This window comes from Gambusia affinis, linkage group LG11, assembly GCF_019740435.1.
Source record: "Gambusia affinis linkage group LG11, SWU_Gaff_1.0, whole genome shotgun sequence".
In the NCBI taxonomy this organism is placed as follows: Eukaryota; Metazoa; Chordata; class Actinopteri; order Cyprinodontiformes; family Poeciliidae; genus Gambusia; species Gambusia affinis.
In genome coordinates this window covers 4,673,200-4,701,199 of record NC_057878.1, presented here as the reverse complement: position 1 = coordinate 4,701,199, position 28,000 = coordinate 4,673,200, and the positions used below count along the sequence as shown (strand labels likewise).

Here is a 28,000-nt window from a genome sequence, read left to right as displayed (position 1 = left end):
ACAATGATTAATCCTGTTTTAGCTGGAATGCCAACGAAGACAGAGACTTTTAAGACTATAAATAAATTTGCATGCAATTTCTTAATAGAATGCAAGTAAAAGTAGAAAATCTTAAAAATAGATGGAAATAGGCCCTTTGACTTTTTTCCTTTTTTTAAAATAAAAAGTTCATTTTGAGTCGGTACCTGTTGGGGTTCTGAATAATTTTGGGCTTGACTGTAGAGTCAAGGAAGGTTGACAGATATTAACAAAATTAATTAATCACAGTATAATAAATTAAACAGCAGAACATTTAGAAAAATAAAAACATAATGTCATCATTATTGTCTTATGAATGGTGTCGTAATATATATATATATATATATATATATGTGAAATTATTGTTTCCAATATAATTGTTTAGATGCTCAAATGTAAGGTAACCAGTCTGAGACAAGAGAAAGTATTCCCTCTTTCATTTCTAAGGTTTAAACGGATACAAAAAAAAAAAAGAAAAAAAAAGGTACCGGTAGATATCAATATAATTATCCCCCCAAAAAAGTTGGAAATTTACAACAGAATCGCTCTAAAGGTTGCAGACTGCAGCTTTGCTGAAAAGCCGCGGTGGAACCGTAAAGGAGCAGCGGTCAAGTTTCAATGAACTGAATCTGTTATGAAGAAAAATTGGTGCCAAAATTCCTTCAAAACAACAAATATCACTGGATATTTGTGATAGCCTTAAGGAAAACGACTGCAATTTTTATTTTTTCGATCGTTTCTTTTGAGCTCGGCTTTTTCTACGTTGACTTCATCTCTGGGTACAAACAACGCAAGCGCTGGGTCTGTTGTGCGGTTTTACCCTTGAGGTTAGATTGAAGTAATCAGAAAAGCCGGTAAACCAAATGATTTTCATGTCATGATATGCAAAACCATAAGACTGAAAGAGGTACTTTCTTTTCATCTTGACTGTTGGTTTCCATTGTCTGGAAGCTGCTTGTCTGGTCAAATCATCGGTTTGTTTTCTTCACAGGCAGACACTGAAAGTCACTGGAGGATTAAACAGACAGAGACCCTGTGTCTTACGCAACATAGTCGTGTAAAAGGCAATAAATTAACATATTTTAAATAATAATAATAATAAAAAATCTTGATCCAGTATTGACATTTTGGCCCTATACTTTGAAACGATTTATTTTTTTGATATAAAAAAAGAGGGAGGATGTTTGTGGTTTTAGGAAAAACAAAATCTGTGCCGAGACATGAAGCAGTAGGAAGTTAGCTGACAGGGGAGTCTGAGCAGAGGAAATGTCTTTTTTTTTTTTTTTTTCTCAGTGGTGAAAAACAGCTTGGGGTTTTCAAGTGGAGTTTTCGCTATCTTTTGTGGGTGCCGTTGCAGTTTCACTTCCCTGCGGGGGAAATCCACAACATCTCACAACGACCGATGTGGCACCTGTCGGCGCAGACTGAAAGACTAGATCAGCAAGTTGAGCCGGCTGAAGCAGAAATGCGATCGGAGCAGAACTGCATTTCCAACGTAAAGAAGAATGATGAGAGAAATAAATGTGTTAATTTACGCAGGCTGTGCTGACGGTTCGGTTTATACCCTGATATGATTGCCCCTATTGGAAAAGCTAAGACAAAAATAAAACACACACAATAACAGAAAGTGCCAAAAACCTAATTTCAATAACTTAAAATATAACAAATAAATACAAAGAAGTGTCCCCCTTCAAAGGACCCCATACACTGTCCATTATGAACTATTATGAAAACAGTTTTAATCCCAAACTTGTCCCATTTTAAGTGCTGAAATAAAAGACACATTTAGACAAAGATATGTGTTTAGGACTTCTATTTGCAAAGATACCGTTAGTCGAATAACTTCCCCAACGCTATAGTAGGCTTTCATTGCTGACTTGATTTTAAGAAATTGACCTGAAAAGTTTTTTAAGAAACGTGCTGCAATTTCTCCATCAAAATTGAGGCTGCAAGCTCTTGAGCATCCGTCATGTGAGGGTTTTTGGCCATCACCTTCCTCACCAAATCTGGTGGGAAGATGGCGCACAAGTTGACGAAAACCCTCTCCCTTAGGTCCTGGTACTGACCCGAGGAAAGATGCCCCGAGTAGAGGCGCTCGTTCTGCAGGTGGCTCCTGTGAGTGGCCATGGACCTGAGGGACTGCTGTGGGGGCGGTGGGACACTAGGAGCTGATACACTGTGGGGGGATGATGGGAGTTGCTGACCCCAGGGGGTGTGCCAACCCTTGCCGTGAAGTGGGGGAAAGCTCTTGTAGGAAAACAGATCATAGCAGGGCCTGGTTGATGGCTCGTGGTGGGAATCCCAGTGCGTCTTATGCTGAGGGTGTCGGGTTGACCCAGAGTAGTTTCTTCTACAGTTAACTGGTGATCCTTTGTACATTGTGGAGTCCTGGAGGTCACCTTCCCACGAAGTCGACGCGTTCGGACCGAAGGGCGCGTTCTGGGAATGAGGATGAGGAGCAGACGTTTGAGGTAGACGAGGTGGTTGTTCCCCCAGATAGTTGCCTAAAAGTAGATGCTGATGCTGTGGTACGACGTTTGCTGAAGGGGTCTTGCGATGGCGCGGAGATGCGTGAAAGCTAACTGAACAAGGAAGTTCCTCAGAGACGGACCCTGGAGGTCTCTGCGGCCTTTGAGTAACAGAGTAACCATAAGGGGAATGCTGGCCCATTCCAGGGGGAACCCGGCTTGCCACATGACCATACGAGCCATTATAGTGATGATGGTAGTGAAGAAGGTGAAGTTGGCACTTGGGGCTGTTGTCTGACATAGAGTCGGGCGGAAAAGAATCTGAGCTAATGCTGCCATCGCTGCTGCATTCGGATGGCAGAGAACCTGCTTGCAGATCAGCAGTTAAGAGACTTTCAGGGGCCTGTGGCACCACAAGACGGAGACTTGAATAGGCCTTTACCAGAGACCTGCAGCCCGCCTCCGGAGAGTCACATCTGTTGTAATTTTCGACTAAACCCAAACTGTATGCTCCACTGCTTTCCTCGAGTTGCGCCCAGCTGTCCAGATGTCCCAATGAGTTGGACAACCCTGATGAAGTATGTCCCCCGATGACGTGGTTTCCCTTGTACGCTTCTGGTTTGGAATAACTTTGGAGTCTGTCCTCAGTGAGATCAGAGGGCGCACTCCGAGGACTCTGGTTTGGTAGTTTACTGCCCTGTCCCGGGTCGGCTTCAGGCATCTCTTCTGGTTGACGGCTACGTTGGCTCTTCGCCATCATTGTATGTTCCAGCAGGCCTCTGGAAGTTACTGACGAATTTCTGGCGCTGGCTCGGAGCTCATCGGCCACCGAGCGCTGGGGCTGACTGCCTCTTTCTGGGTGGTAAAATTTACACTTGTGGCCATATGTGCATTTCTTCCCTAGGGAACAAAGAATAGACATATTTTCCTCATCAGTATAGTAGAATCTGAAATGTATCAGTACTTCTTGTTAATATTTATCAAAGTATTTGCTGTTGCTGCAGCTCCTCCAGTGTTATGGTCACATTTCTGACCGTCTCCCTGACCAGTTTAGTCCCTTCTTTTTGATCAATAAGGGAGAATCACTTCCTGTTTTTGTTTTGTCCCAATAAGTGGACTCTCTTCACTGCTCCCTTCCCGGTGTATTTGGAATCTATGAATTTTCTTGCATCATTCCCCTGATTGATACCTTTGAACAATGAAATGCTTTTTATCCTTTGTAAGCTCACTCCAAACTCTGGATTAATCACCAGGACACAAATGAGCAGATTAAAGGACTGAATGTTGGCGTCTAATCAATACAGTTTTAGTTTAAAGTTGTCCACCTTTGAGACTTTAGGTTCTTGCAGGCTTCTATTTTTCAATATTTCCCCTTGCATAATTTAGCTTTTTATTTGGTAATTGTTTTAAAACAATACTTTGCATTTCCACCAAAATATGGTATTCTAACATACCATCTGTGAAAGTCGCCATAACTTCTTGTTTTATGGCTGTTTATGGATTCACTTTGATTGCAAGAGGAATGCTACAAGACCTGACAACTTCTTCTGGGGTTGTTGACTTTCTCAGTTCAATTCTAGAAGTGGACCAGACATCTGACCAACAACCTGATGGCAAAAATAACAACAACAAAAACAAGACATGAAATACAGATATATGGATATACAACACCATAAGGACAGGGCTGCTTCCTGGGCTCAGGGGCAACAGGCCTCTTCCTCAGGAAATTTTCCAGGCTTGGTCCATGGCGTCCAAGAGGATCATCTGGAGGCATGAATCTAGATGCACAATTCATAAAATTAGATTGAAAATAGAATAGTTCAAACACACAACAGCCAGGGTTCACCTTTTTCTGTTTTGCAATCAAAACCTTGCTCTGTTGTGAACGAGTTGCTCTTGCCATTCTGTCAGTTTAATAGCCCTCAATATTCCTGCTAATATGGAAACTTTATCCAAATGTTTAATTAAAGGGAAGGGGTCGTACAAAAACGTTGAGGCCTAGTTTGGGTTTTTTTCTGTCACTGGCTTGATTTGCCAGTAGATGCTTACTTGTCGTTGACAAAGGAGTACATCAGCAGGCGCTCGTCAATGAACTTCTTCCACTCTGGCTTCTCGTTGGCCAGGTCTCTGTAGTTGTCATTGGAAACGATTATGCCATCGGATTCGTATGCCAGTTTGACGATGAATCTGTCGTCATAGCAAACCACACGTCGCCCCTGCACGCGCCGAGATGGAGTGAAAACCAGTATCTTGTCTTTCTCTAGTCGCCTCAGGATCTCTTGATCTACAAAAAGAAAAACGGGGGACGAAACGACAGAAGAAGAAGTTGATCATTGCTCGCCTTTGTCTCGCGGAGGGTGACGCTTCCCTCCAACACATGCGTCGTGTGGGAATTTAAGATATTCCTGAAAGCGGAGGTTGGGCGTTACCGGTGATGAGAGCATCAGGTCGCGACTGCTCCTTTCTCCAGGCGGGGACAAAAACCGTGATGTCACGGTGACCTCGATCCAAGAACCAATCAACAGCCAGCTGGATCCCTTGGCACGAGAACACTTCCTTATTTCCATGACTGCATTGGCAGAAAGAGACATAAGGTAGATTTAGTTGTCGTTACATAAGTTACTCTGCAGTTTGGCAGTTCAGTTGACTTTGAGCAATGTCTGTGCATGCTAAACTATTAAACTGGAAGACTTTACATTTTACCATGATGGTGAGGTGAGCTGGGTCTGGAAAGACTGAGCTTCAGCCTTGTCAGTTTAGCATACCTAGCAATCAGTCACTGACATTTGACCTCTCCCACAATGCAGGTGTGTTAAACATAGGCACAATGCCTTAGGAGTGAATCGAAAAATGGTTGTACCTCTACCGCAACTGACTCTGCATGAAACTATTGAAGCTGAAACATCAACCATCTGAACCTATTGTCCTGAAAGAAAAACATTCAACACAAACACTCAGTAAGTGGTCGATGAGTCCTGATCTGTCACTTCAACTAGCTTACACGGCATAGGGGACTTTTGGCAAAAACCCCCATCAAAAACTGTTATTGTAAAATAGAATCATGGAAACTGAACGTGCATCAGCCTTTTAAAGGACGTTCCCATTCTATGACGGGATGCTGACCTTCTACCGTCCAAAAATGTTGCTCAGTTTTCTGCTTGCTTTTCAATAAGACCGATATGGTTTAAAAAATGGACTAACCAGGTTGTCTTAAAGGTAGGCTTGACTGATGTTTCTGTTGTCAAAGTTATTCTCCTTTTGAAAACTCAGCATGCAGCCCATCATCAAGAGGAGAATGAGGTGACAAGCATGCATTGTTGAGTGTCTCAAATCTTGCATTCAGGTCCCTAAAGACCAACCAGAACTGTTTGGTTTGCTTTAGACGTTCCAGATTTTGTTTCCTGATACGTTCACCAGGTGTGAAAGCCTATCTGAACTCAAAACAAACTCAAACTCAGCAAAAAAACAAAAAACACAACCGTATAAATGTGTCTTGAATTTGAAGCATTTTATTTATCACTAAAGAAGGGTTCGGTGCATATGAAACTGATGCTCTCTCCCCCTCCGCTCCATTTTCTGCAGCTGTCCTCTCATGCGTGCAGAACAACATGCTCAACGCTGCTTCACCTGTCGCTCATCCTGAGCGGCTTCCAGTGACAGCACTGCAAAACAAACAGCTGTTCAGCTGTGTGACCTTGTTAGGTCCACTTTCAGAACTGAGAAGGTCAACAACCCGCGAAAAGTTGCCAGGTCTTTTCCAATCAAAGCGAATCTATAAACGGCCATTAAAACAAGAAGGGGAAAATGCCTGGTTTTATATTTTTGAGCACATTTTAGCTTATTGTCTTGGAGAACACATGTTTTGGAAATGTTAGCAGCCATCTTGGAAGACATTGACACAAGATAGGAACCTTTGCAAATTAGAAAATGCAAAAAGTTACTCCTGCTGCAATTAGCGTTGTGCTAATGATCTCTTAGAAGATTTCTTTGTGTCATATTTTTATTTTCTTGCCTTTGTTTTAATAATTTGGTGAAATTCAGGTAGGTACTGCCATTATGAAACCTCACTGGAAAAAAAAAACAACCTGATTATTGGCTTTTTGAAATAAATCTGTTTTGCTAGTGTGAGCTGCTGTCCTCTGTTTGTGGAGACAGAAGGGCTTTGCTCCTCACCTCATGGCGACGTTGCTGCCGTCTACGACGACGGGCCGAAAGTTGTCTCTGTCTTCCAGCAGCGGCGAAGGGGACGGCAGCCGGCAGGACTCCAGGGACGAGCTGGAGGCCAAAGAAGACGAAGAGGAGGAAGGAGACTGGGACGCGGCCGGCCCTTTCTGCTGCTCCATCTCCGTCTTTGTCCCCAGCTTGACCAGCTCTCCCAGCATGTCGTTAATAAGAGCGTCTGGGCCCAGTTTCCTCAGGACCAGCAGCACCAGATCCTCGGCGTAGCCCAGCTTCAGAGCGAACTCGACCTTGGCGCGGCAGTCCGAAACGAGCTCCGCAGGCGCCAGCGCTTTCGACCGCGTTGGATCTCCAGTGGACGGGTGTGGCGCCAGGTCCAGCCTGACCTGCTTCCACTGCAGGGAGGAGCTCCGCGGTGAGCCCAGCTGATCTCGGTGGGAGACGTCGAGTCCGCAATCGGAGCTCGCCCGATGCTGTTCTTCTTCATTGTCGGAAATGGCGCTCTCCTCTGAAAAATTGCTGCTGCTGCTGCTGTAGCTCAGATTTGTGCTGAGACTGTTGGTGCTCCCGCCGATACTGTAGCCGCTCCTGCTCTGGGCGCCGCCTCGGACCTGCGAGACGTCGGAGGCCTTCAGTGGGTTTGGGGGCGTCTGCTTCTCAGCACCATCCACATGGAGGTAGTCCAGGTCCAGCCCCAGGCTGAGCATGTGGCCAGTTCCATCCTCCAGATGGTCCTTCAGGCCCATGAAGCCTCTTCATACATCCAGCTCCTCTTCCTCTGTGAGCTCCCAGGCACCGGATCAAGCCCACACCAGTATCTGGTATCTAGCCGCTCACAGACGGGCCCTGCAAGGGGAGCAAGGAGGGAAAAAACCAAATTGCCAGTTAGTTTTAAGGAAAATGCTGCAGAGTTTGCACATTGCGTTTGTATATTCAGGGCAACTATGAGCAATTTATGGAAGCTGAAAGAACTTGTAAATGGATTTAAGTCAGAGAATACCTGAAGTGAAAGACAGTTTGATTTCGGGGTTGTTCTCCCGGTGCATCAAACGGGCCTCTGCTTTTAATCCAAACAAGCTGCTGCTGGCCCACTCGTACCACAACTCTACATTTACACTCGCACGGGAAAATGGCTGCAGACAGACTCACAATCATACATCTTTGAAAAGCAAATGTGGCGCCTCCTGCAGAACCAGCAAGAATGCAAGTGGTTTCAGGGTGGCAAGTCATTGAAAAAGCACTTGTCTTTTCCAGCAGCCGTTGCATACAGCTGTAAAGCCCAGATGACCAAACGTGCTGGAGCACCACTTCGGTTGCTAGGTGACGGCACAGTTTTTTTGAATACCTCCCGATTGTCAAAAACCAGCTCAGTGGAGGAGGGGTTTTAAACGCTTGGGCTTTAGAAGCAATTGAGACCCAAATGGAAGTATGAAAACATGCAAAAAGGGATAATTTTTTTCCATAATAGGTCCTCTTTAAGAAACATAAGAACATTGATTGACTCTCTGTCAGTCGTGGGCTGCTGGTTAACCGTGTTTCTGTGCAGAGAGACGGATTTCTGAAACCTGGGTGTTTGCATGTGTGGGTTCTCTCTTGGTACTCTGGCTTCTTCACAGTTATAAAAAACAACAAAAAACCGTTGGTGGCTTTCTCTAAATAGCAGTTGGGTGAGTGTGTGTGTATATGTGTGTGTGTATGGTTGATTGACTGCCGACCAGTCCATGGTGTACCATGCCTAATCCGGACGCGTTTGGACAACTCCTCCCTGCTACACCTGTCTTATTTATGTATTGGGATCTCTATCATTAAGCAGGGTTGGGTGATACTAGCTTGCAAAAGCAAACAGTGCATGTTTAAACTGCAGTGAAAAGGAGAGCAAACATTCCAGGTGATCATGTAAATCCTCCTTTACTAGATGTTAAACTTGCAATCATTTGCATATTTGTACTAATGAGCTCTGCTGCCAAATAAAATGATGCTTGTTTTTTTTTTTTTTATTATTTTGGAAAAGGAAAACCAAAAGCACACACAGATTAGGACAAAATGTAATCTGTTGTTCTGGACGAGAAGTAAATGTGAACTTGGATGACGTGTAAAACTAACATGGCAGCAGAAACTTAACCAAAAGTCAAATCAGCGCAGCTGAACGATTTGTTTGGTCCCTTCAGGTTCCTGAGATCACGTGGCACAAACACAGACAGGTTAGTAGTTATGGGAATAAACCAGTCTAAATCTGCAGACGACTAGGATGTCATTTTCAAACGAGTTTTTCGGGCGTTGTTGGGAACTGATAAGTGGAAAACCATGAAGTCACATAGTGAAATTAAAAGTAACAACCCAAAACTCCTCCACTGTAAGGATTAGGAAAAACAATCCAAATGATTAGAATAGTTTCTCTGAAAAAAGAAAAACAAACAAACAAATAACATCTTTAAGTCATAGTTTGTGTGGAAGAGTTTTCTCCTTTTCATAAAGTAATGCTCCGTGTCAACAAGATGCGAAACCACCAGACAGAACGATCAACCTTTGGACCAAAGCCAGATGTGTGTCAGTGATGCAAGTAACACAAAACACCCACAGCATATTTGGCTCAAGCATTTGTTTCTTTGGTGGTCTGTCAAGGCCCAGGAACAAGTGGGGTAAGAGTTTTCTTCCTCTTTAGTTCACAAATAAACGGAGCGTCGCTTTACGTTTAAACTCTTAAGCCACATTTGTCTGAAATGTATCCACACCACAAAGCAGCTGAAGGAGGGTTAAGCTGCATCTGACTGAAATCAAAACCGCAACACGTAGGTCTGTAATACGCCCAAAACGTCAAGAGAACTAGTCTCTAATTTGTGACTGGTTTGTGTTTGGACAGGCTGTATGTTCAGAGATGGTTTTCCTGATGTTGAGTGTTTTTTTTGGGCCACTCAATATCCAACGTCTCTCCACATCCTCCTCTGATTTTTGACGTCAACACGGCATTTTCTTCCTCAAGGTTCTCCCTCACCGACTGTTTTCTTTTTTTTGTAAGCAATTCTCTGTCGACCCAAAAGGTGGCTTTGCATAAAACTCCAGACTGTTGACCGCCACATGTTGGATTTCACTAAAAATCCCCCGATTTCCCCGTTCCGCTGCGATTTGTCTCCAACACGTCACGATTTTGGTTCCTTACTAAGCCAATTGCACAATTGTACGATGAATGCAAGTGTTAATTCGAGCAACTTCCAACTCGATATTGTAGTTTATTTTATGCGGCGGACTAAGTTGAACTTAGGACACAGGCAACGAAAAAGTAGTAGAAAAGAACAAGTTGGTATAAATAAAAGATTTTCTGAGTTAGTCAAGAAATGCAAGGGTTCAGAGAGTTATCCTCACGAGAAGATATGAGGACGTTTTCTGAACGGCTTTTTGAGCTAACCCGTTTCTATTCAGATATGTCGAACTACTTTGTAGCACTCTGGAAAAAAGCAGCACAGTGTTTTGTTCACGTGTCCAGACCACATACTTTAAAAAAAAAAAAATCCTTAAGGATTTAAATAATGGCTCTTTCTGTTACTATAATTCCCTGGATTTGGGTCAGTCTTTTATACGCTGACTTCCTGTTAGCTGCGATTCAGACACAAAGGAGCTGAGAGTTACAGACGAGTCATTCCATAACTGCACCTATTTCGACTATATGGCCCCTTTTTTTTTTTTTCTTTCTGTCATTTTTCATACCAACAAAAAGCCTGTTTGCTGCGTAGGTTTTTTGCTGGTGTTTGGAAATACCCTTCAGTTTATAGGGTACTTCCGAAGCATTGCGGTGGTTTGTCTTAAAATTTCTCTGATTGTATCAGAAGCTCGCGGATGTGCTCGAGACTGAAGAGACGAGAGGTGGCTGACGAAGAGAAAAAAAAAAGAAAGTAGGACTGATAAACAACATGAAAATTTAGACTGCAAATTGCATTTTAGTCATTTTACTCCAGGTAAAAAAACCCAAATCTGGCTGTATTCAGAGGCAATAAATCAGTTTTCTTTTCCAGGAGGTTCAGCTTTACCTGACCTGCTTTCTCAGAACTTGGAGCGGCTCGAGTTCACTTTGAGAAAACTACGACGCTTCCTTTGAAGCTTCAACGGCGAATTGTGACGTGGCAGAAAGGAGCTGAGCAACCGAGTGGATTTTATTTCTGAATTTTATTTGTGTCCAAAAAGGAAAAACCTGAGGGGTCCTGGAAGTTCCTGATCTCACTTTTTATTTATTCTGAAATAACACACAGATCTTACACCACTATGTATTTCTTTCTACGAGTTTCTATTTATTGACGAGTGTCGATAAATAGTTTTTATCTGCCACTCTTACACACAACGGGCAGACATGTTGGATATGGGACTCGAAGAGCAAGTGGGAATTTTGACTTCGGATTCCTGTTGTATTTCCAACTACGAACTCACAAATTTTTACAACCAAATATAAATAAAATGCACCATAACAAAACTAAGCCTTTTTATCAAAGCAGTAATTATTTTATTTTTCACAATAATTTTAGTTTCACAGGTCATGTTTGAAGCTAGTTTCTTGAGAAAAAAGCTTGAGAGGTTTCAAAACACAGATTATAAACCTGCAATTTTTTTTTTTTACCACCATGTTATACATCAAATATAATCTTGAAGACCTCCAAGTTTTCAAATCTGACTCTATAAATGATTCTTGTTGGTTTTCCAACTGAGAGCGTGGGAATTCATGCATCAAAGTGCAAACTGAATGCACCACGCCTTCAAACCAAACTGGGTCAAATCTAAAGGCTTTGTTGACGCAAAACCATGTTTGTACAAAGCAGTTTTTATATTCAACCTCAAACAAAAGTTCCTGAATGACAAAGTTGTTCATCAAAACAAAACCTGACGTGCAAGGTCATATTTACCGATATTTCTGTAACGATGTTGCAGGAGGCGGCTGCGTTGCACCAATGCAAACTTTTAGCTTTTAGGAGAGTCAATAGTTTTAATTCACAAATTTCATTGCATGTTGGTAATTAAATTCGGAGCTCCTTGAGGACCTGAAATCAGAATCCTGACTTCAAGTGACAATTTAAAAAAAATTTTTTATTTAAAACAGCCAATAACTGTGCAACAAAATAGCCAAAAGTAAGGATTTATCAGTAAAAACTTACTATTTCCTTTCAAAAAAATCTTTCCAATCTGCTCCCTACTGTTTTACAGTGAGGGAATGTGGGGTGTTGGCACAGAGCATCACGACCGTGTCTGGCATTGGTTTAGAGTGGCTTGTTTGGCTGCTCTTACACCCCCACGTTAAATTTTTCAAACCTGATCAACTATAAAACCTGATCAACTATAAAACCTGATCAACTATAAAACCTGATCAACTATAAAACCTGTGTGTTTCCTGGTTTTGTAGTCGATCAGCCAGTTGGATAAACACACTCTGCAGCCTCAGCTAATTCAACTTCTTGTAGTAACATGAAAGTCGTGCGGTTGAGGACTCAGCAACAAACCCGACAAGAAGTGAAGTGACTCACTTTAAAAAAACAAAAAGAAAATCAAAACTATCTCGTTCTTTTTTTTTTTTTGTTGCTATAAGTCTTAAAAACGTATCTGGTTCTGTCTATCCGCCAACCGATACGAGCCAGTTCAAAAGATCAGAAAGCGTGCCTGTGGTTCCATTTGAGCTCTAATGAGTAATACCTAAAATTGCAGACTAAGGCACCGGAAAGCGGGGGCCCCCTCGTGTCCCGACCCCGACGTCTAATCTGCCGTGGCGCTGTTTGTCATCCTGAATGCCACAAGAGAGCCGGAATAATTTAGACCACCGACAACAAAAGGAGTACAAAGGGAAGGAGCGAGAGTGAGCCTGTGTGTGTTGGGTGGGGCGGGTGGGAAGAAGTGTGTCTGGCTTGCTGTCCTTCAACAATGCAGCTGCCACCCAATCTGTCCCCCTGTGACGGCAGTATTGTTCTCTCGGGCCGGAGCAGCATGCACAGACGGAGGCGGCGGTGGGGGGAGGCGGGCTTTAAACCTGATAACCCCCCCAAAACCTCCCAAAAAAAAAATACACACACACACACACACACACACACACACAAACATAAATACTCGCAAAACACAGCTGGTGATGCAGCAGACTCACCAGCATCAGCTGCAGATTGGATCTTTGAGGAGTCAGCAAAAATGACAACTTAGAAAAAAATGAAAAAACTCCCGTGACTGTGAACGTAACCAAGACGACAAACGACTCTTATGGTTCCTAAATTTAACAATTCTGGAAATAATTTTTTTTTTTTTTTACCTTAAATTATTAGTGTATATATATATATATAGAGAGAGAGAATGTTTTGATTCACATGTTGCTAAAGCTCTAACAGAGGAGGTTTTAGTGAACGCCTTTTGTTGGAAAACAATCGACTATAATCTAGATTTAGGAAATGTGATGGTATTAATCTGTCTATACTGCCAGAGAATAATATTTAATCTGGTTCTCATTTTCACAACAGACCTAAAACGTTAACCTTTCTGTGCTGAGCTTATCAACGTCTGACAGATAAATGAAGTTAAAAAAATCTAGTAGAACTGTGTTGCGTTGCATCATATTAATGGATTTGAGTCAAAATTCTTACTTGTTTTTTTTTTGTCAACCTTCAAAGGTTCTGATTAGAAAAATTCTTGCTCACAATCAAAATCATAAGAACATTTTTGTTATAATGGTCCCTGATAATCCCTTTCTTATTAAGGAATCTCTATATTTAAAAAAAAAAAAAATTTATTCATTGTTTTATTGATCACCTCATACCAGCACCTGTGTTTCTGATCAACAATTATTTTTGTTTGTTTGTTTTGGCCACTATTTCAGGAAAGTGACGATTCAGAAAACGTGGCTTTTCCCACCCAATTCTCTCCAGGTTTCTCCACAGTTCAGCAGATGCGGCAGCCTCCGCCCTGCCTGCGCTGCCGATGCCCTGCATGCTGCTCCGTGTCTGCGATGGTCCGGGGTTAGGTCTCCCCGGGGGGGTTCGTGGGCTGGATGAGCTCCCCTGAGATCAGACCCTGACCGCTCCCTCAGGGCCCAGCGCCGCCCGGCTGCCATTTGCCGGCTAAGCCCGGCCGTGAGCCGGTCCGCCACGTCAGCGACCGGCTGGATGGAGGGACCAGGGGGGGGCAAAAGAGAGAGGGGGCACACGGGCTGGGGGGAGGGAACAGATGCCTACTGAAGCCACAAGGGACATCCTCCCTGAAAGCATCCTCCTCCTTTTCTACCCACCTTTGCCTCTTTCCTGCAACTGGTGGAGCGCGGATTCATCTTCCCTGATGCATATCACCACTGTCTGTCTGTTCTGGGGGGCTGGGGGTGGTTTGGGGTAAATCCTGATTTTTCTCCGCCAAGTTTTGCCGACTGAGTTTGCCTCCGCACTTCTAACTCAAACCAGGGTCACGGATGTTGCGTAAAATACGGACGTTCAGAGTTTTCCTCGTTTCAAATAAGTTTTACGAAAAGTCCTGGTTATATTGTCACCTTCCTAATACGACATGCTCAAAAGTTGAACCCCATGCAGGCCATCTGATTGAGGGAAAAAAAGAATACATTTTTTAAAAAATCCCACAAGTAATCAGATTAGCCTAAAAAAATACTTTATGCAACTTTTATTTTTTCTAAAAGTTCTAAAACATCTGATTTAAGAGATGAAAACAACCCACTTTTGGCAAAACTAATGACTTTTTAGGAAGGCGACAATATTTTACTCTGAAAAATGTTGAATTTATTATGAATTACAACATTAAATGACCTTTTGGGATCAATAAAGTAGAATGTGATGGCAGAGAAAAACCCGTTTCAGATTTGGAGCAGAAACTGATTTTCTCCCAAATAAAGTCCTGTGAAAACTGCAACTGCAGCAAAACTATCAAAAAGAAATAAAATACACAGCTAAATATAACTCATAGGAATTTTTTTATGTACTTTAATTGTACAAAGTCTGGTTTAGTCTCTCACGAATAAGTTTTTATCTAAATGTTAAGTTCAGCAAACTGTGTGAGTCTCTCAACAATTTCAAGGACTTGAATAATAGAAAACTCATCACTCTAGACGTGTGGCACTAAATATAGACACACATGTGTGACACCGGGGGTGGAAGGCATTTTGTAATATAGGGAGGTTTCAGTTTGTGCATTGATTAAAATGCTGCAACCTGCAACAAATCATAAATCATCAAAAATGTGCGCTAAAACACGCCAAACTAAAAATGGAAAATCAAACTTACCGCTCGGATCCAAAACCAAACCGGAGAAAAGTTCTGTCACGAAACACAACCTTTGGTCAATTCAGGAGAGGCTGAAAGTCTAAAGAAGGGAACTTCCCAGTATTGATGGTGGTGAAAAAAAGCCCAGTATGCAAAGTTATTGGCAATTTCCCTTTTTTTTTTTTTTTCTTTTTTTTTTTTTTTTATAAAGGAGAAAAGTGCAACGGGATCCACCTGAGAAAATGAAGCCGAGATCAACCTTTTACATTCTCCTTTTTGGATCAGGAAACTCAGTGCAAAATGTCCTGAAGCTGCAGGTTTATCAATGTGACTGACAACAGATGGAGTGTAACTCCTCTACCAACCCCTCCCTGCACTGAGGCTGCTCCGTCTCCCCGTACCACGGCGGCTTATCTGACAACTAGCTAACATCTCTCACTCCCTGACTTGAGCAAAGCTTCCTCTCAACACTCTTCAAACATCCCCCATCCATCTACCAATAAAAAGAGACCACTAAGATATGGTAACATAGCTCCACCCCTTTTCTGCTGTCCCCTATTTTAACCTCACACACACACACACACACACACACACACACACGCACACGCACACAAACGTCTTTCTATCATCACAGGGACTTTGCATTGACTACCATTGATTTCTACAGCCCATTACATTAAACCTAACCATTACCAGAACAGGCCTAACCCTAAAATTCAATCCTAAACCCAAAAACACTTCTTCTTGTATTTCCAACACATACAATGTAGTATTTGTTTGGAAAAATGGGTCTTGCATGATGAAAAATGCTAAAACACCCACACACACGCCAGCAGCTCGTCCGGAGCCTCAAGGCATGAATGGACGAGAGGGTGTGAGTTGACAATGGTGGGGAGGGGGGGCTGCAATGGAGAGCCCTCAGCGGGCAGCTGCACGGAGACGCACCATATTTAAAGGCATCAAAGACGCATGTACACAGCAGAAAGCATGAGTTGAAAAACAAAATGCTGAGGACCGAGTTCAGAGCTCTGTGGAACACCTGGCCCAGTGAGGACGGCTGCTGCCTTCAGCCCCTTTGTCTGTGGGACGGGGGCGACTCAGACAATGACGCAAATGATACTAAATGTGGTGTTTGATTCCAAACTGGATGCTAGGATGCGAGTTTGCGTCCAATGGAAGGAAATGGAAAAAGTATTGAAAGTACTGAGGCATAAAGGGAAAAAGTTATTTATGCATAAAATGTGCACAGCTTGCTAAAGAAAAAGACAATACACCATAAATTTTTTGAAAAGAAATAGTCAGATCGGGCTAAAGCCATATTTTCATTGTCGACGTTCCCAATACATCAACTTTCACTAACGTTGATTTTTGCTTTGGTTGCAGTATTCAGCTTCACCACTAGATGTCAGAATATTCTCCACCTTTAATCTGTCAAGTTAAACCAGTTTCGATTTCTGACTATTTGCTCTCTCTGACACATCAGTTTTTGACATATGGGTTACATGTCAACATTGGGAAAAAAATTAACACTGAAAATGGTTTTAGAAATTCATTAAGACAATTTTCAAAAAATATTTTTTAAATAATTGTATGCTAACGAAACTGTTTTTTCTGTCATTTTAGCAAGCACAGTTAAGCTGAAACAGAAAAAAAGTTATTCTATTTCACATTGTATGTTGGTTCCAGCTGACCATTTATTTCTGCATCATCAGTGTCACGTAATATAATTTAATTAATATAATTTACGTAATATTGAATGTAAGATGTCATTTTTGTTTTCTGACAGCTGCAGTATGTAAAAGAAAGTTTTTATGTATTTGATGAGACTGGCGCACTGTGAGCAGCACGTACGCGATGTGACCCACAACGCTACGACCCGCCTCCTGTTTCCAGTTAGCACTGGGAGGAGAAAGAGGAGCAAAATTAAAAGAGAAGAAATTAATTTTTATCTGTCTCAAATCACACTGTCACAACATGGTGATAGTATAACAAATATATGATAAAAGTTTCATTCTACAAGCAAATATTTCCTAACAACTTCTCCATGCAGAGCATACAACCAAACTGAAATCACATGAGTTCCTGTCTTGTTTACTTCCCCGTCTACGACTTTTTTTTCCCTTTCTAATTCAGATTTGGCTCATTTGTTTTACAGTTTTGCCTGTAGTGTCACACTCTGACTCAGCCTGCAGGTCTGGACCGGCTCACTCTGTTCTGGTGGCCTGATCTCTTTGCAGACTGTGGCCTGGGGGTAAAGTGTTTACAGACAAGCCCAGTTAAGTCATTAACACATTCTATAGAAAAGAGTTTTTACTACAGGAATCATTTCTAACACTAGACTCTACATGTTTCTTTCATTGCTTCCCAATGGTTTTTCTCCTCCACCTCTTTCGATTTAACAAAACGATCACACCAACACCTACAAGCTGCTCGACATTTTTCACTTCCCCGTTGAGGTTTTCCTTACTCGGGTTTTCCTCACACGCCCTCTTGTCATTGCCCCTGCGTTCTGAAACAGAACCGCAGTATGTTGCTGTGGAGCAATTTTCAGCTCTAAAATAGCAGCTGAGTGTTTCCTGCCTGGGAAGCCCATGTTATGCAAATCAGTCGGTCACATGTAGCTCCAGGTTACACACAGGAGTGTTGTTATTATTTATTTCCCTTGTGGCGGAAAATGCCAGAAGATTTCATATGCAAATCTGTTTAACCGCATCAAGTGGCTAGACCTGCTTCTGCCTTAAGGTGAAAATTTTACAGATGTTTGTTAAATTTACACATTTATTTCTGGGTACGATGTTTAAGCTTTCATTGGTCCTAGATTAGTTTTTTTTCTTCTTTTTTACTAAGTTTATTTGCTTGGTATTCAAATGAACACTGCAGAAATGCTTCTCTCTGTCAGAAACAACCAATCAGAGCCAGGAGGAGGAGGGCCTTAGCCGTGTCAGTGACGCTCGTGTACGTGCTGCTAAATGTGCTAACAGCAACGAAACAACTCTCTGTTACAGAACAGCTGTTTATTCATCGGTGGCTATGCTAGCCAGCCTGAGCTGAACCAGCTGTAACTTAGCAGAGAGAAAGGGGGAGCTTGTGTACGTGAGGATGATTGACAGCGCTTAGACCCTCATCCTAGTTCTGATTGGTTGTTTCTGACCGATGTATTTGTTCAGACGATGGGGAGAAGGCAAAGGATCTCATCCCCCCGCCCCCATAAATTATCCCTTATTTCACAACATAGTGACAGAAATATGTAAGAACAAAACTTTTTTTTTTTATAAAACCTACATGCTGCAGCGTTAATAAAGCTTCACTCAGAGTAGAACTCCTTTTCTTTCCAGGCCTTTCTATTTATTTATTTTCATGTGACGGGAATTGTTTTGGCCCAGAGAATTTGTTTTTCTCCTAAGAAAAGCCCAGCAGCTCTCTGGCACTTTCTCTTGCGTTTCTTTTAATGACTTCAAGCCACGTTAGCAGAAAAATCTGAGGTGTTCTGAAACCAGCCGCTGGAGTTAGGTGCACACATAAAACTGAAAGAGAAAATCAACAACAAACTAAACCGGTTCTCTAAATTCACATCTTTCTCGCATCATTTCCCAATCAGGGTAATTTCCTGCGGAGCCTCACATCCACCCCCAGCTCTTCTCCGACTCGGACTCCCTAATTGGGGCTCAGCTGACAGGTTTTCCCCTTGGGGAGCGAGAGCCATGTGGACCATCTGCTTGTAGTCGCAGGATGAACAGGTGTCCCGCTCTCAGCCGCCTGCCTGCACCTTACCAGGCCTGTGGAAACCAGTGCGGAGCTAGCTGCTGTTTACGCTGGATAAATAAGAGCAGCTTCCCGTTGACCTGCGCAGAATCTTTCCTTCAAACATGGCGGCCAGGCAGATGGGGGGGGGAAAAAAACAATTAATACCTGGTATTGTTTTTGTGCGTCACCTAAACTCCAACTGTGTTCGTCTACGTCTGCGCCAGAGAGATTTAAAAAACACTTGGCTTACTTATTAATAAAACAACCTTTAGACTGCGTCTGTAAAGATGTCGAACCTTATGTAGGAAATTCAAGTTTTAACCTTTACTAAATTCAATAGTCCTGAATGGAAATATTTTCTAACAGGCCAGTTCCAGGTGAACGTGTAACTAAGAATTTTAACAAAACATCAATCCGAACTTCTTTACTTCTTTTTTTATGGCTTTTTTTTATTTACTGTTTTTTTTTAACCCAGAAAATACTTTTTTTTTTTTTTAGCCCCGTCCAACATTTTGATTGAATAAAAAGGTTACCGTCAAGCGTGGTCAGCATAGTGAGATGCATCGAACAAATTTTCAAGCCCGCTGGGCTCTTTGCATTTTCCCTCCTGGCCACCTGCCTACATCTGTAAGATTTATGGCGATGGTATCTTGAGAGGAAGAGCTCTGACCTTCCTCTCAACAACAAATTGGATTCCCAGAGCTGTTTCGAGATCCCAGCTACAAACACAAACTTAATATATTATACGTGTTGGACCAACACAAAGTAGAGCATAACTCTGAAATGGAAGGAAAAGTAAGAAATTGGTTTTATCTTTTCTTAGAAGAGAAAATCAGAAAGGTGTGTTGAGCCCCTCTGTCTTTTGCTGAAATGTCTCCATTAGCATCTGTAGACCTCAATTTTGTCTTTCGACACAGATTCCCAAAGAGATTTAGCGCTGGACTTTGACTTTACAAGTGATTCCACTGTATCTCATGCTGTATGTTTAGGATATTGATGGTGCTATGAGCTGAACTTCTGGCCTGGTCCCAAGTCGACAGGTTTCTATCCAGGTTTCTCCTGCAGAGTTTAGGGCTTTCCCCATGTTACTGGGAGGCAGCAGATTCAGGGGGTTCTTCAGTGTTTTTCTTCCAGGCTGTTGCATGTAGGACAGAAACTCAAATTAGTTTCTCATCTGACCACAACAACTTCTACTACTAGTCCACCACAGTTTGCGGTAAGTCTAGAGACTTTCTTGATACAAATTGTTGAGTACAAATCTAATAGCAGTTCTGTTGGTACTTTTTTTTCCTCCAACATATATTGTTGAATACCTTTGGCCTTTTGGTTTCCTTTCTGATCGATGCTCTCCCTGCAGGTCTGTTGGGTTGTAGCTGATACACACAGGATACCGTCCCTTGAAGACTAACTTTGGACATCTCTGGTTTACGTGTAAACTACTGACTTGTTTCCACTGATCGGTATGGCGTGGGTTGGTACGGTTCAGAATATTATTTTAAGTTATATCAAAGAAGGCGTTTCCATGCCAGTGGGACTCTCGTTGCCTATAGTGTTGCGTCATACGAATACAAAAGTGACCCAATCATTGGACTGTAGTGTGTGATGCGAGCATCTGCACTCTAACAATGCAGTGCCGTTGTCCTGTGAATCTACAACTGGACGGTGCGGTACAAAAAAACATCACATTCCTTAGAGAGTCGCATTTTCTAATTCTGAATCGGTTCAAAATGCTCAAAAATTGATTTTAAAATGCGTTCAAGTTGTACGTCTTTACGGCTCTAATTTGTGAGTAAACTACACATTGCATTAAGCGTCCACTTGGCCACCATAGTTAGCTTGAATAATTCTTTGAAGATTATTATTTTTTTTTTAATTTAAGAAAAAGCCAGGCAGCTAAGCTGACCTTATATTAATAGGTTGTTAAAGAATTGGATGCACAATCCTATTTTTGTTCAATGTACAAGAACGAGTTTATAAAGTTGGTTTAAATGAAGGCTCTTTGTTTTACGCGGTCTTTTCCTGTTGCCGGTCACGTCGTTTGAATCGAATCTCTGGACGTTTTGAGTAGAAACATTGATCTCCAAAATAAAAAAATTGTTTCTGAAACGAATCGCTAAGCCATCCTATCTTTGCGGTACGGGTCGGTTGTTTGGCATCTTCTAACGAAAGCAGACAAAGTCATGCATGAAACCACAGCGGCCTGCGCCTCAGTTCATACATCTAACACTTTATTCAGACACTCAGAACAAATACCTGATGATAAAAATGAGCCCTCAGTGAATCCATAAAGGAAACGATGCAGCAGGCCTTCTTTCAGCCCACTGGATGAACATGGAGCCGATGAGCAGGGATTAAACCGGCCCCTTAACAAGGCCTGAGGGCTGGACATAGGGAGACCAAGAGGCAGTCCAGCTGGTGTCAGCCACACACAAAATACTATACTAACAGCCTCTACACAGGCTCCTACCTATGAAGAGGGAAACTAAACCAACCAGACCACAGGAGGGTGTGTGTGTGTGTGTGTTTGTGTGTGTAGGTGTGTGTGTGTAGAGGGGGATGGAACGGGGTCACTTAGGACTTTGAAGGGACAAAAGTTTGGCTTTAGGGCCGGTGGCCTCGGGGTCACTTAAGGAGGCAGCATGAAAACATACAAACACACACACACACACACACACACCACCTGCTGTTTCTTACAGGCTTGCGTTTGGTGTAATGGAGATGGAGTGCTTCAGCGTGTAAACAAAGAAAGACACATTGCTGGGATTTACCACATAACTCAGACCAATTAAACCTCCACGGCAACCCGCTAGGAAGCCTTCAAAGTAAGAGAGCCGCATTATTTATCTTATTTATCAGGGCAGGAAACAGGAGAAGAAAAAAATCTCCAACCCGAGATCACAGAGAGAACTGTTCACGTTTTACGACATCAAATGTTTAGTGCAAAATATTATACGGAAAGCAGAAATGTCCAAATGAAGATGGCTGAAACACGCAAGAGGCAAAGCGTTGTTCTTTCAGAAATCTCTGCTCATCGAGATGTTCAAATGAAGCTACCGACCTCACATTACTACAAGTTTTTACATGTGTTTAAATCCAAATTTAACAAAAAAATTAATAAATAAATCAAATGAAGTAGAGAGAAATATGCAGGCGGTTTAATAAAATGTCTCTAAAGAAGAGATTCTCTCGAATGTGCACTCCCTTGCCCTGAATTTTCTGTTCTGATTCTTTTTACCAGGATTGTAAAACTCTTGAGTCCTTCAAGAACACGACGGCCTGCCAAGGAGACGTTTAACCTTCTGGGACAGACGTCCTGCAGGACAGACAGCTCAAAGTTGCAGGACAGTAAAAATGCAGAAGAATGAAGTTTGACCCTCGTGTTTAAACACTAAGGCTGATAATATCAGCTGATATTATTTAACAAAATGGTCATCAGACAGGCACAGAGTTTGAGGTTATGTGGAAAAAAAACCCCAAACAATACAAATGAATAACATAATTACAAAAAATTAAGGCAAGGGAAACTCTCATTTTTAATCTAATAAAAAAAAAATGTCTGCAGATAGAAACTAACATCAGAACATCAAACAAGCTCAAACCAGAATTGTCACCTTGACATAAACTGTAGCTGGGGCAGCGCGCGAGGGCAATGGGTAGGGGCTCAGCACATCAACTGTAAAAATGTATTTTAATAAAAAATAAAAGCAGCAAAACAAGATGGTAGGTGACGGTGAGCTGACAGCTCTCTGAACCGAAGGGGGTACAATGCTGAAAAATATCACATTTCCCTAAAACGTAATATAAAGAAAATTTGATATTTTCTAAACGCAGTAAGTTCCTCACATATAATTGAGAAAGTAAAATCATAATTATTTATTCTCTCAGCTGGATTAACATCTCTTGTCTACATTATGCCCTACAAGCGAGGAAAACCAGGTTTTAGCAGAACAATAATATACAGTAAAACTAAATAAAATCTTTTTTTGTCATAAAGAGACTTCAATGTAGTTACAGAAAGTAATTAAATCGGGTTTTTGTCATTTAAATGCCAGATTTTCTCTATTTTATATATAATAGCCTCACACACACTTAAGCTCACAGCTTCCTTATTAAGTCATGATAGATGTTCCCGCCCCCACCTCCCCCCCTCCCTGCAGGCCTGGCCTATTGAACACAGAGTGCATATGTGTCTCCAGTGCACTTCAGCACAGATCCACGTTTACGTATATGCTTGTGCATCCTTCTGTGTGCGTGTGTGTGCATGCGAGGTCATGTGTCTGCCTATCTGCAGGTGTGTGAAAGTGTGTGGGTGTGCGTGTGTGTGTGTGTGTGAGAGTGTCATCGGGGCGAGTGCCGGGTCAGGGGGTCAGAAGGGAACAATGGCGTGGAGCAGCTCCCAGCTGCCAGGCCAAACGTCATTCAGCCCCTTCCATCCCCCTGCCTTTTCTTTAGGAGTGTGCCATGGTGCTGCTCCTGCTGATCACTGACACACACACACACGCACACGCCCACACACACACATCCCAGCCTGACCAGCAGCTTGCTAAAAAAAAAAAAAAAAAAAAGAGAGAGAGAGGTAAAAGGGCACTTGGGGACATGTGCAGAGCATGCACAGAGTCAAAAGGAGAAACGGGCTGAATTCATGCCCAAGAGCGAATCACATTAAAAAAAAACTCACTTTATGATACTGCAAGGATAAAAAAAAGCTCACAAATTCATGAGTAGAGAAATCATTTTGAGTTGATTTAATTTTTTATTTTTTTATTAAAAACCTCACGCAATGTAAAACAACCACATACGTTCACCCATGTACCCGCAGCACTTCCCCTTTTCTCTTCTGCCCCCCTGCATTATACTGTTGCTGTGTATCTTGGGTAATGGGAAAATAAAAAGATCTTGTTTACTAGCATATAAATAGGATGAGCTCGTCTGCGTTTAAAAATAGAAGCGCATGCCTCATTCAGAGCGTCAGGAGTTCTCCTTCACAGAAATGTGGCCCATGTGAAATACAGACCCATTTAAAAAAAAAACAAACAAACAAACAAACAAACAAACAAAAAACATTATTGAAAATAGTTAATTTATTCAACTCAGTCTACTAAGTGAAACAAATTATGTAGATTAGTTACACATGCTGACATTTGCATTCCTTTATTTCTGTTAATTTTGTGCTTACAACTAATAAAACCCATCAGATTTAAAATGCAAATATGACATTAGCCCAGTACAATAGGATAATAGTAAAAAATATATATTTTGATGCAGAAATATGAAGTTAGCAAGTAGCATGTTTAATACTGGTTACAGGTTATTTTCAAAAGGTACATATATTATTTTTATTGAACATGACAGACTCTTGTAGATGATGTAAAAAAAATGATTTATTACTCTTTTTAAAGGATTTCTGTTTTTAACCTTCAGTTGGGAAGCAGTAACCTGCATGTCTTCAAGCAGATAGTTATTAATTACTGGTTATTCACCAGTGAATCGGTTTATTTTAGTGTTATACTAAAGAGAAGAAAATGCCAACAGGCTCTTTAATGTGCAGAAAGTAGTACTTGAAAGCTGTTCGCTTGTATTTTGGCTTTTATAATTCCAAACCTAAATGACAGTTATTGTTATGGTTAATCTTAGTGCTGCTCGATCAAAATGTAAAAACATTTGGCAGCAGAACGGAAACAATTGTTGTCCTGAAACCAGTAAGATTGCGTTGTGCACTTTGGATTATAATATGCTGATTATTATATTAGATTATTGTGACTTTTCTGTGTTTAGTAGCATTTATTGTCCCACCGAAGATCATTTTCGGCTCTGACTGCGACAGGGGAGGAAACTGTTCCCCTGTTTGGAAAACTTAAAAGATACTTTATCTTTCCCGAGCGCTTTCCGAGTTGGATAAACCTGGAAGTAAGGGGTCACCACCTACCTTTACATGGCACCACAGGCGTCTGGACTTAACCCTCCATCACTTGTTGCAGTCCTCCTCCATAACTGCACAGGCTGCGGGTACAAAAGTCAGCTGTCTCTTCTGCAATGTCACATAGAAATAGGGCGCGCGCTGACAGAACCGGAAGTCTTCCCCTTCACAGATTCTGCTGTAATGTCTCCATCTAGTGGCTGTAATCTGTAAAACACGTCAGATTGATATATTATGTTGCGCTTCCATTTTTTTTACATCGCCTGAAACAGCTCCAAATTAACCTAGTTAGCAATGTTAGCACTAAGTGAATGATACTGGTGTATTTTATTCATTTACCTTACAATTTCGTTCCACGTGTCAAAATAGTGCTTCGTCTTTATTCATTGTAGACAGAGTCCGTCCGTGATTTCAGTTTAATTTTCCATATTCACTTTAAAAAATAAAACAGTCACATTAACTGTCATAAATAAGCGTAAATATTTCCAGATTAGTGCCACAAACACTTTAATTTTTGCTGCAGAAAAATCACAAAAAGAATCATGAAACCCTGGGGGGACTGAAAAGATGTTCAATGTTATTTAATTTTAAGAATCCATTGGTATTTTAACAGTTTGTGATCAGGTTTCATCAATTCATTCTGGCACATTCTGGGTCTTTAAGAGCATTCATGGTCTTGATTTGGCCCAAAACGAAAGTGAGTTTGACACCGCTGCTGTAAACAACACAACTGAGATGTTTTCTAAATTACAAAAAATGCACTGTAACATGATTTACTGCTCTGCAGTAAGCATTATGAACATCCAGATCTAAAATAAAACAAGAAGAATGTAAAGTGGATTAATCCACTCCTTTCCCCTTGACCCCCATGAGTCTTGCCTGCCAGTCAAATCCTCCAGCGCTTGAGATTTGGTCTAAGGGGTCAAAGGTGGGATTTTCCATCATCTCAGTTAATACAGGATGTCTTAATCCTAGTGTCAGGATGGCTATGATGCTTATTGGTACACAAAATTGGTAGATCAACCTGTTAGTCATGACTGATTCTAAGATGGACCAATTACAGCAACTGAGGGTTGATGCCCCGCCCTCTTGGGTCAATCAATCAGTCATACACAGAGAGAGGGGATCGGAGAACAACAAGGGAGTGGCAACAAAATAGAAAAGAATGTGGTAGAGAAAAATTTTGTTAACAAGAGATGAGCATTTCAGACAAATTGTGCCAAATGTGTAAAAGTAACAACAGATGTTTGCTGGTGGCGATGACTTTTCATGGCTCACGTTGACCAGTCACAACCACATGAGAAGTTGGATTTTCTTTCAAAGAGATGAAAAATGAGGAAGTAGGTGAGTTTGTCGAAAAAGTTTTTCCTGTGTTTTTATGACTCAACGTCAACATTGACTCAACATCCATCATGTTGAACTCGACTTTAAAAAATATGAAGTTGTACCCCTTCAGCTTACATGAGCTAGTCAGTAGCTGTATGTAAGCTGTTTATTTCTCTACGAAAGGTGGTAGAGAAATATGCAATTAGACAAGACTCAGTACCTAATACAAATGCAGGCCACACTTAAATCAATATTTGTTAAAAAAAAGTTTTCTTCAACATTGTAATTATGCACTGTTTTGAATTTCTCGGTCGTATAACATCCTATGATATGTGACAAAATGTGACAAAGATGTGACCATTCGGCTGTGTGTTTTTGTTGACATCTTTCTGCCACTCCAGGCGCTCTGTAAGTCAAACCAGAGAGAAAGCACCGATTTCCCCAAGATAAGTCGTCTCTTCCCTGGATGAAGAGTTGGTATCCACACTTGTCTTCTAGGACTGAGGGCAGAGTCTTTGAGACAAGATTGAGCAGCATGTCTTCTGTCTCTATGTCTAGACTCTGTGGCTGGTAAACAACGTAGGCATCATGTGTCTTCATATCTGGGTCGGACAAACAAGATTATCTTTAAGATTCCCTCTCACCAGGCAGTGAGTTAGAGTGCTTCCTAAAGTTTATCGCTCTCTATTCTGAGTATTCAGTAAACCACGCTCCTTAGTCTCTTACACGTTAACCTCAAACAAAGTGTTGCTACTTTTCACTCATGACGGATTTTAACCTTCAACTATCATGCCTGGTGAGTAACGGCTCATGATTTCAAGGTGATCCCATCAAACATCCCCTTGCTGTTTTTAAAAGTTCTCACTACCAGATTTTTCCTTTCCGTGGAGTTGTGGAGTTGTGGAAAAAGTTCTGAGGCGAACCTCCCGTCTGATTGGTTGTCACTACGTTCACACAGTGAATCAGTTTGGACTTTGTATGCGTGGTGGACTGAAGGCCTCCAAACGTGGGGCGCTCTACCCTCTACGCCTCTACGCCAGCGGAGCACGCCCCAAAAATATTTATTTTGAACATGGTGGAAGTATAAAATAACACATGAACAAGGAATGCGAAGACACATACCTCTGTGCCACAATAATCTTAACGTGCTCGAAAAGGAGTAGGAAGAAGTAAGAAACTTATCAACTCCTACCCCATAAACTCACACAATATTCAAGTTACATAAACATATTAGTGCTACCTCTGACCAATATTTATATATCTTATGAAAATGACCTCTTTATATTTCATTTTAAATTGTGTTGGAATTTGACTTTTTACCTCCACATTTAACTTGTTCCATAATTTCACACCATGAACTGAAGTACAAAAGCTCTTTCTTTTGTCCGTAACCTGCGAATCGTTAAGTTTGAGTAACCTCTTAAGTTATATCCACTTCTCTTTCATAAAACATGCTCTGTATGAGATCAAGTAGCAGTTCATTAGATGCACTTTGTTGTCTTTCCATTGATTAACTCCATCCAAAGCGCTGACACTGCTTGTGTCAGCCTTCACTTACATCTGGACTTACAACATCTGTCATGTATCACCTCACTGACTAACTTGGTGAAAATCAGTCGCTTGTTCTGGACCCTTCGCTACTTATTGAGAAACGATTGATTGCTGGACTCTGTTGAATATGATTGGATCTGATTCGCCGAGTTGGACTCCGCCAATGTTGCCAATGCAGGGTAAAATTTGATCCAATCGTTTCTCAAGAGCGTAGGGTCCAGACCATCGGTAGGACTGTATATTCTACAAGTACCACACTATGTTTAGGTCTACGTACACTGGATAGCACCTTTAACAGTGATTGGTTCCGAATTTCTACATCACATCCTTCATTTGTCGTTGGGGCTTGTATGCCTTTGCTCCCCTGTATGGCTCCACAATGATGTACACTGTTTATTTTATTGGCGGTAGAAGAAAAGTGCTGACATTAGAGCTCACTAAATGCCAATCTTCTCATAAAGAAAACTATTATTTAGCATTTTTCATGTCTGAATTGTTAAATCATTGCTTAAATTCAGCTCACTTATTTAGCCTTCTTTTAAATTGATAGTAACCCACAGATTTCATCTGAGGAAGCAAAACCT

The 28,000-nt window shown here is 41.6% G+C and overlaps 1 protein-coding gene across 4 annotated transcripts; it reads right to left on the bottom strand.

The window, feature by feature from the left end:
* Positions 1-363: 363 nt before the first annotated feature.
* On the bottom strand, positions 364-24,641 carry LOC122839837 (probable ribonuclease ZC3H12C). 4 transcript variants are annotated; one of them, XM_044131813.1, is made up of 7 exons: positions 19,936-22,693; positions 14,900-19,757; positions 6,660-7,511; positions 4,916-5,055; positions 4,536-4,770; positions 4,158-4,264; positions 364-3,386 (listed from the first exon to the last, which is right to left on the bottom strand). In XM_044131813.1, the coding sequence occupies exons 3-7, from the start codon at positions 7,409-7,411 to the stop codon at positions 1,927-1,929; spliced, it is 2,694 nt and encodes an 897-aa protein (XP_043987748.1). In that variant the 5' UTR covers positions 7,412-7,511; positions 14,900-19,757; positions 19,936-22,693; the 3' UTR covers positions 364-1,926. The 4 variants fall into 4 exon arrangements, with proteins under 4 accessions (XP_043987748.1, XP_043987749.1, XP_043987746.1 ...); XM_044131814.1 differs by lacking the exons at positions 14,900-19,757; positions 19,936-22,693 and adding an exon at positions 24,549-24,641; XM_044131811.1 differs by having other exon boundaries at positions 14,900-22,693.
* Positions 24,642-28,000: the final 3,359 nt, after the last annotated feature.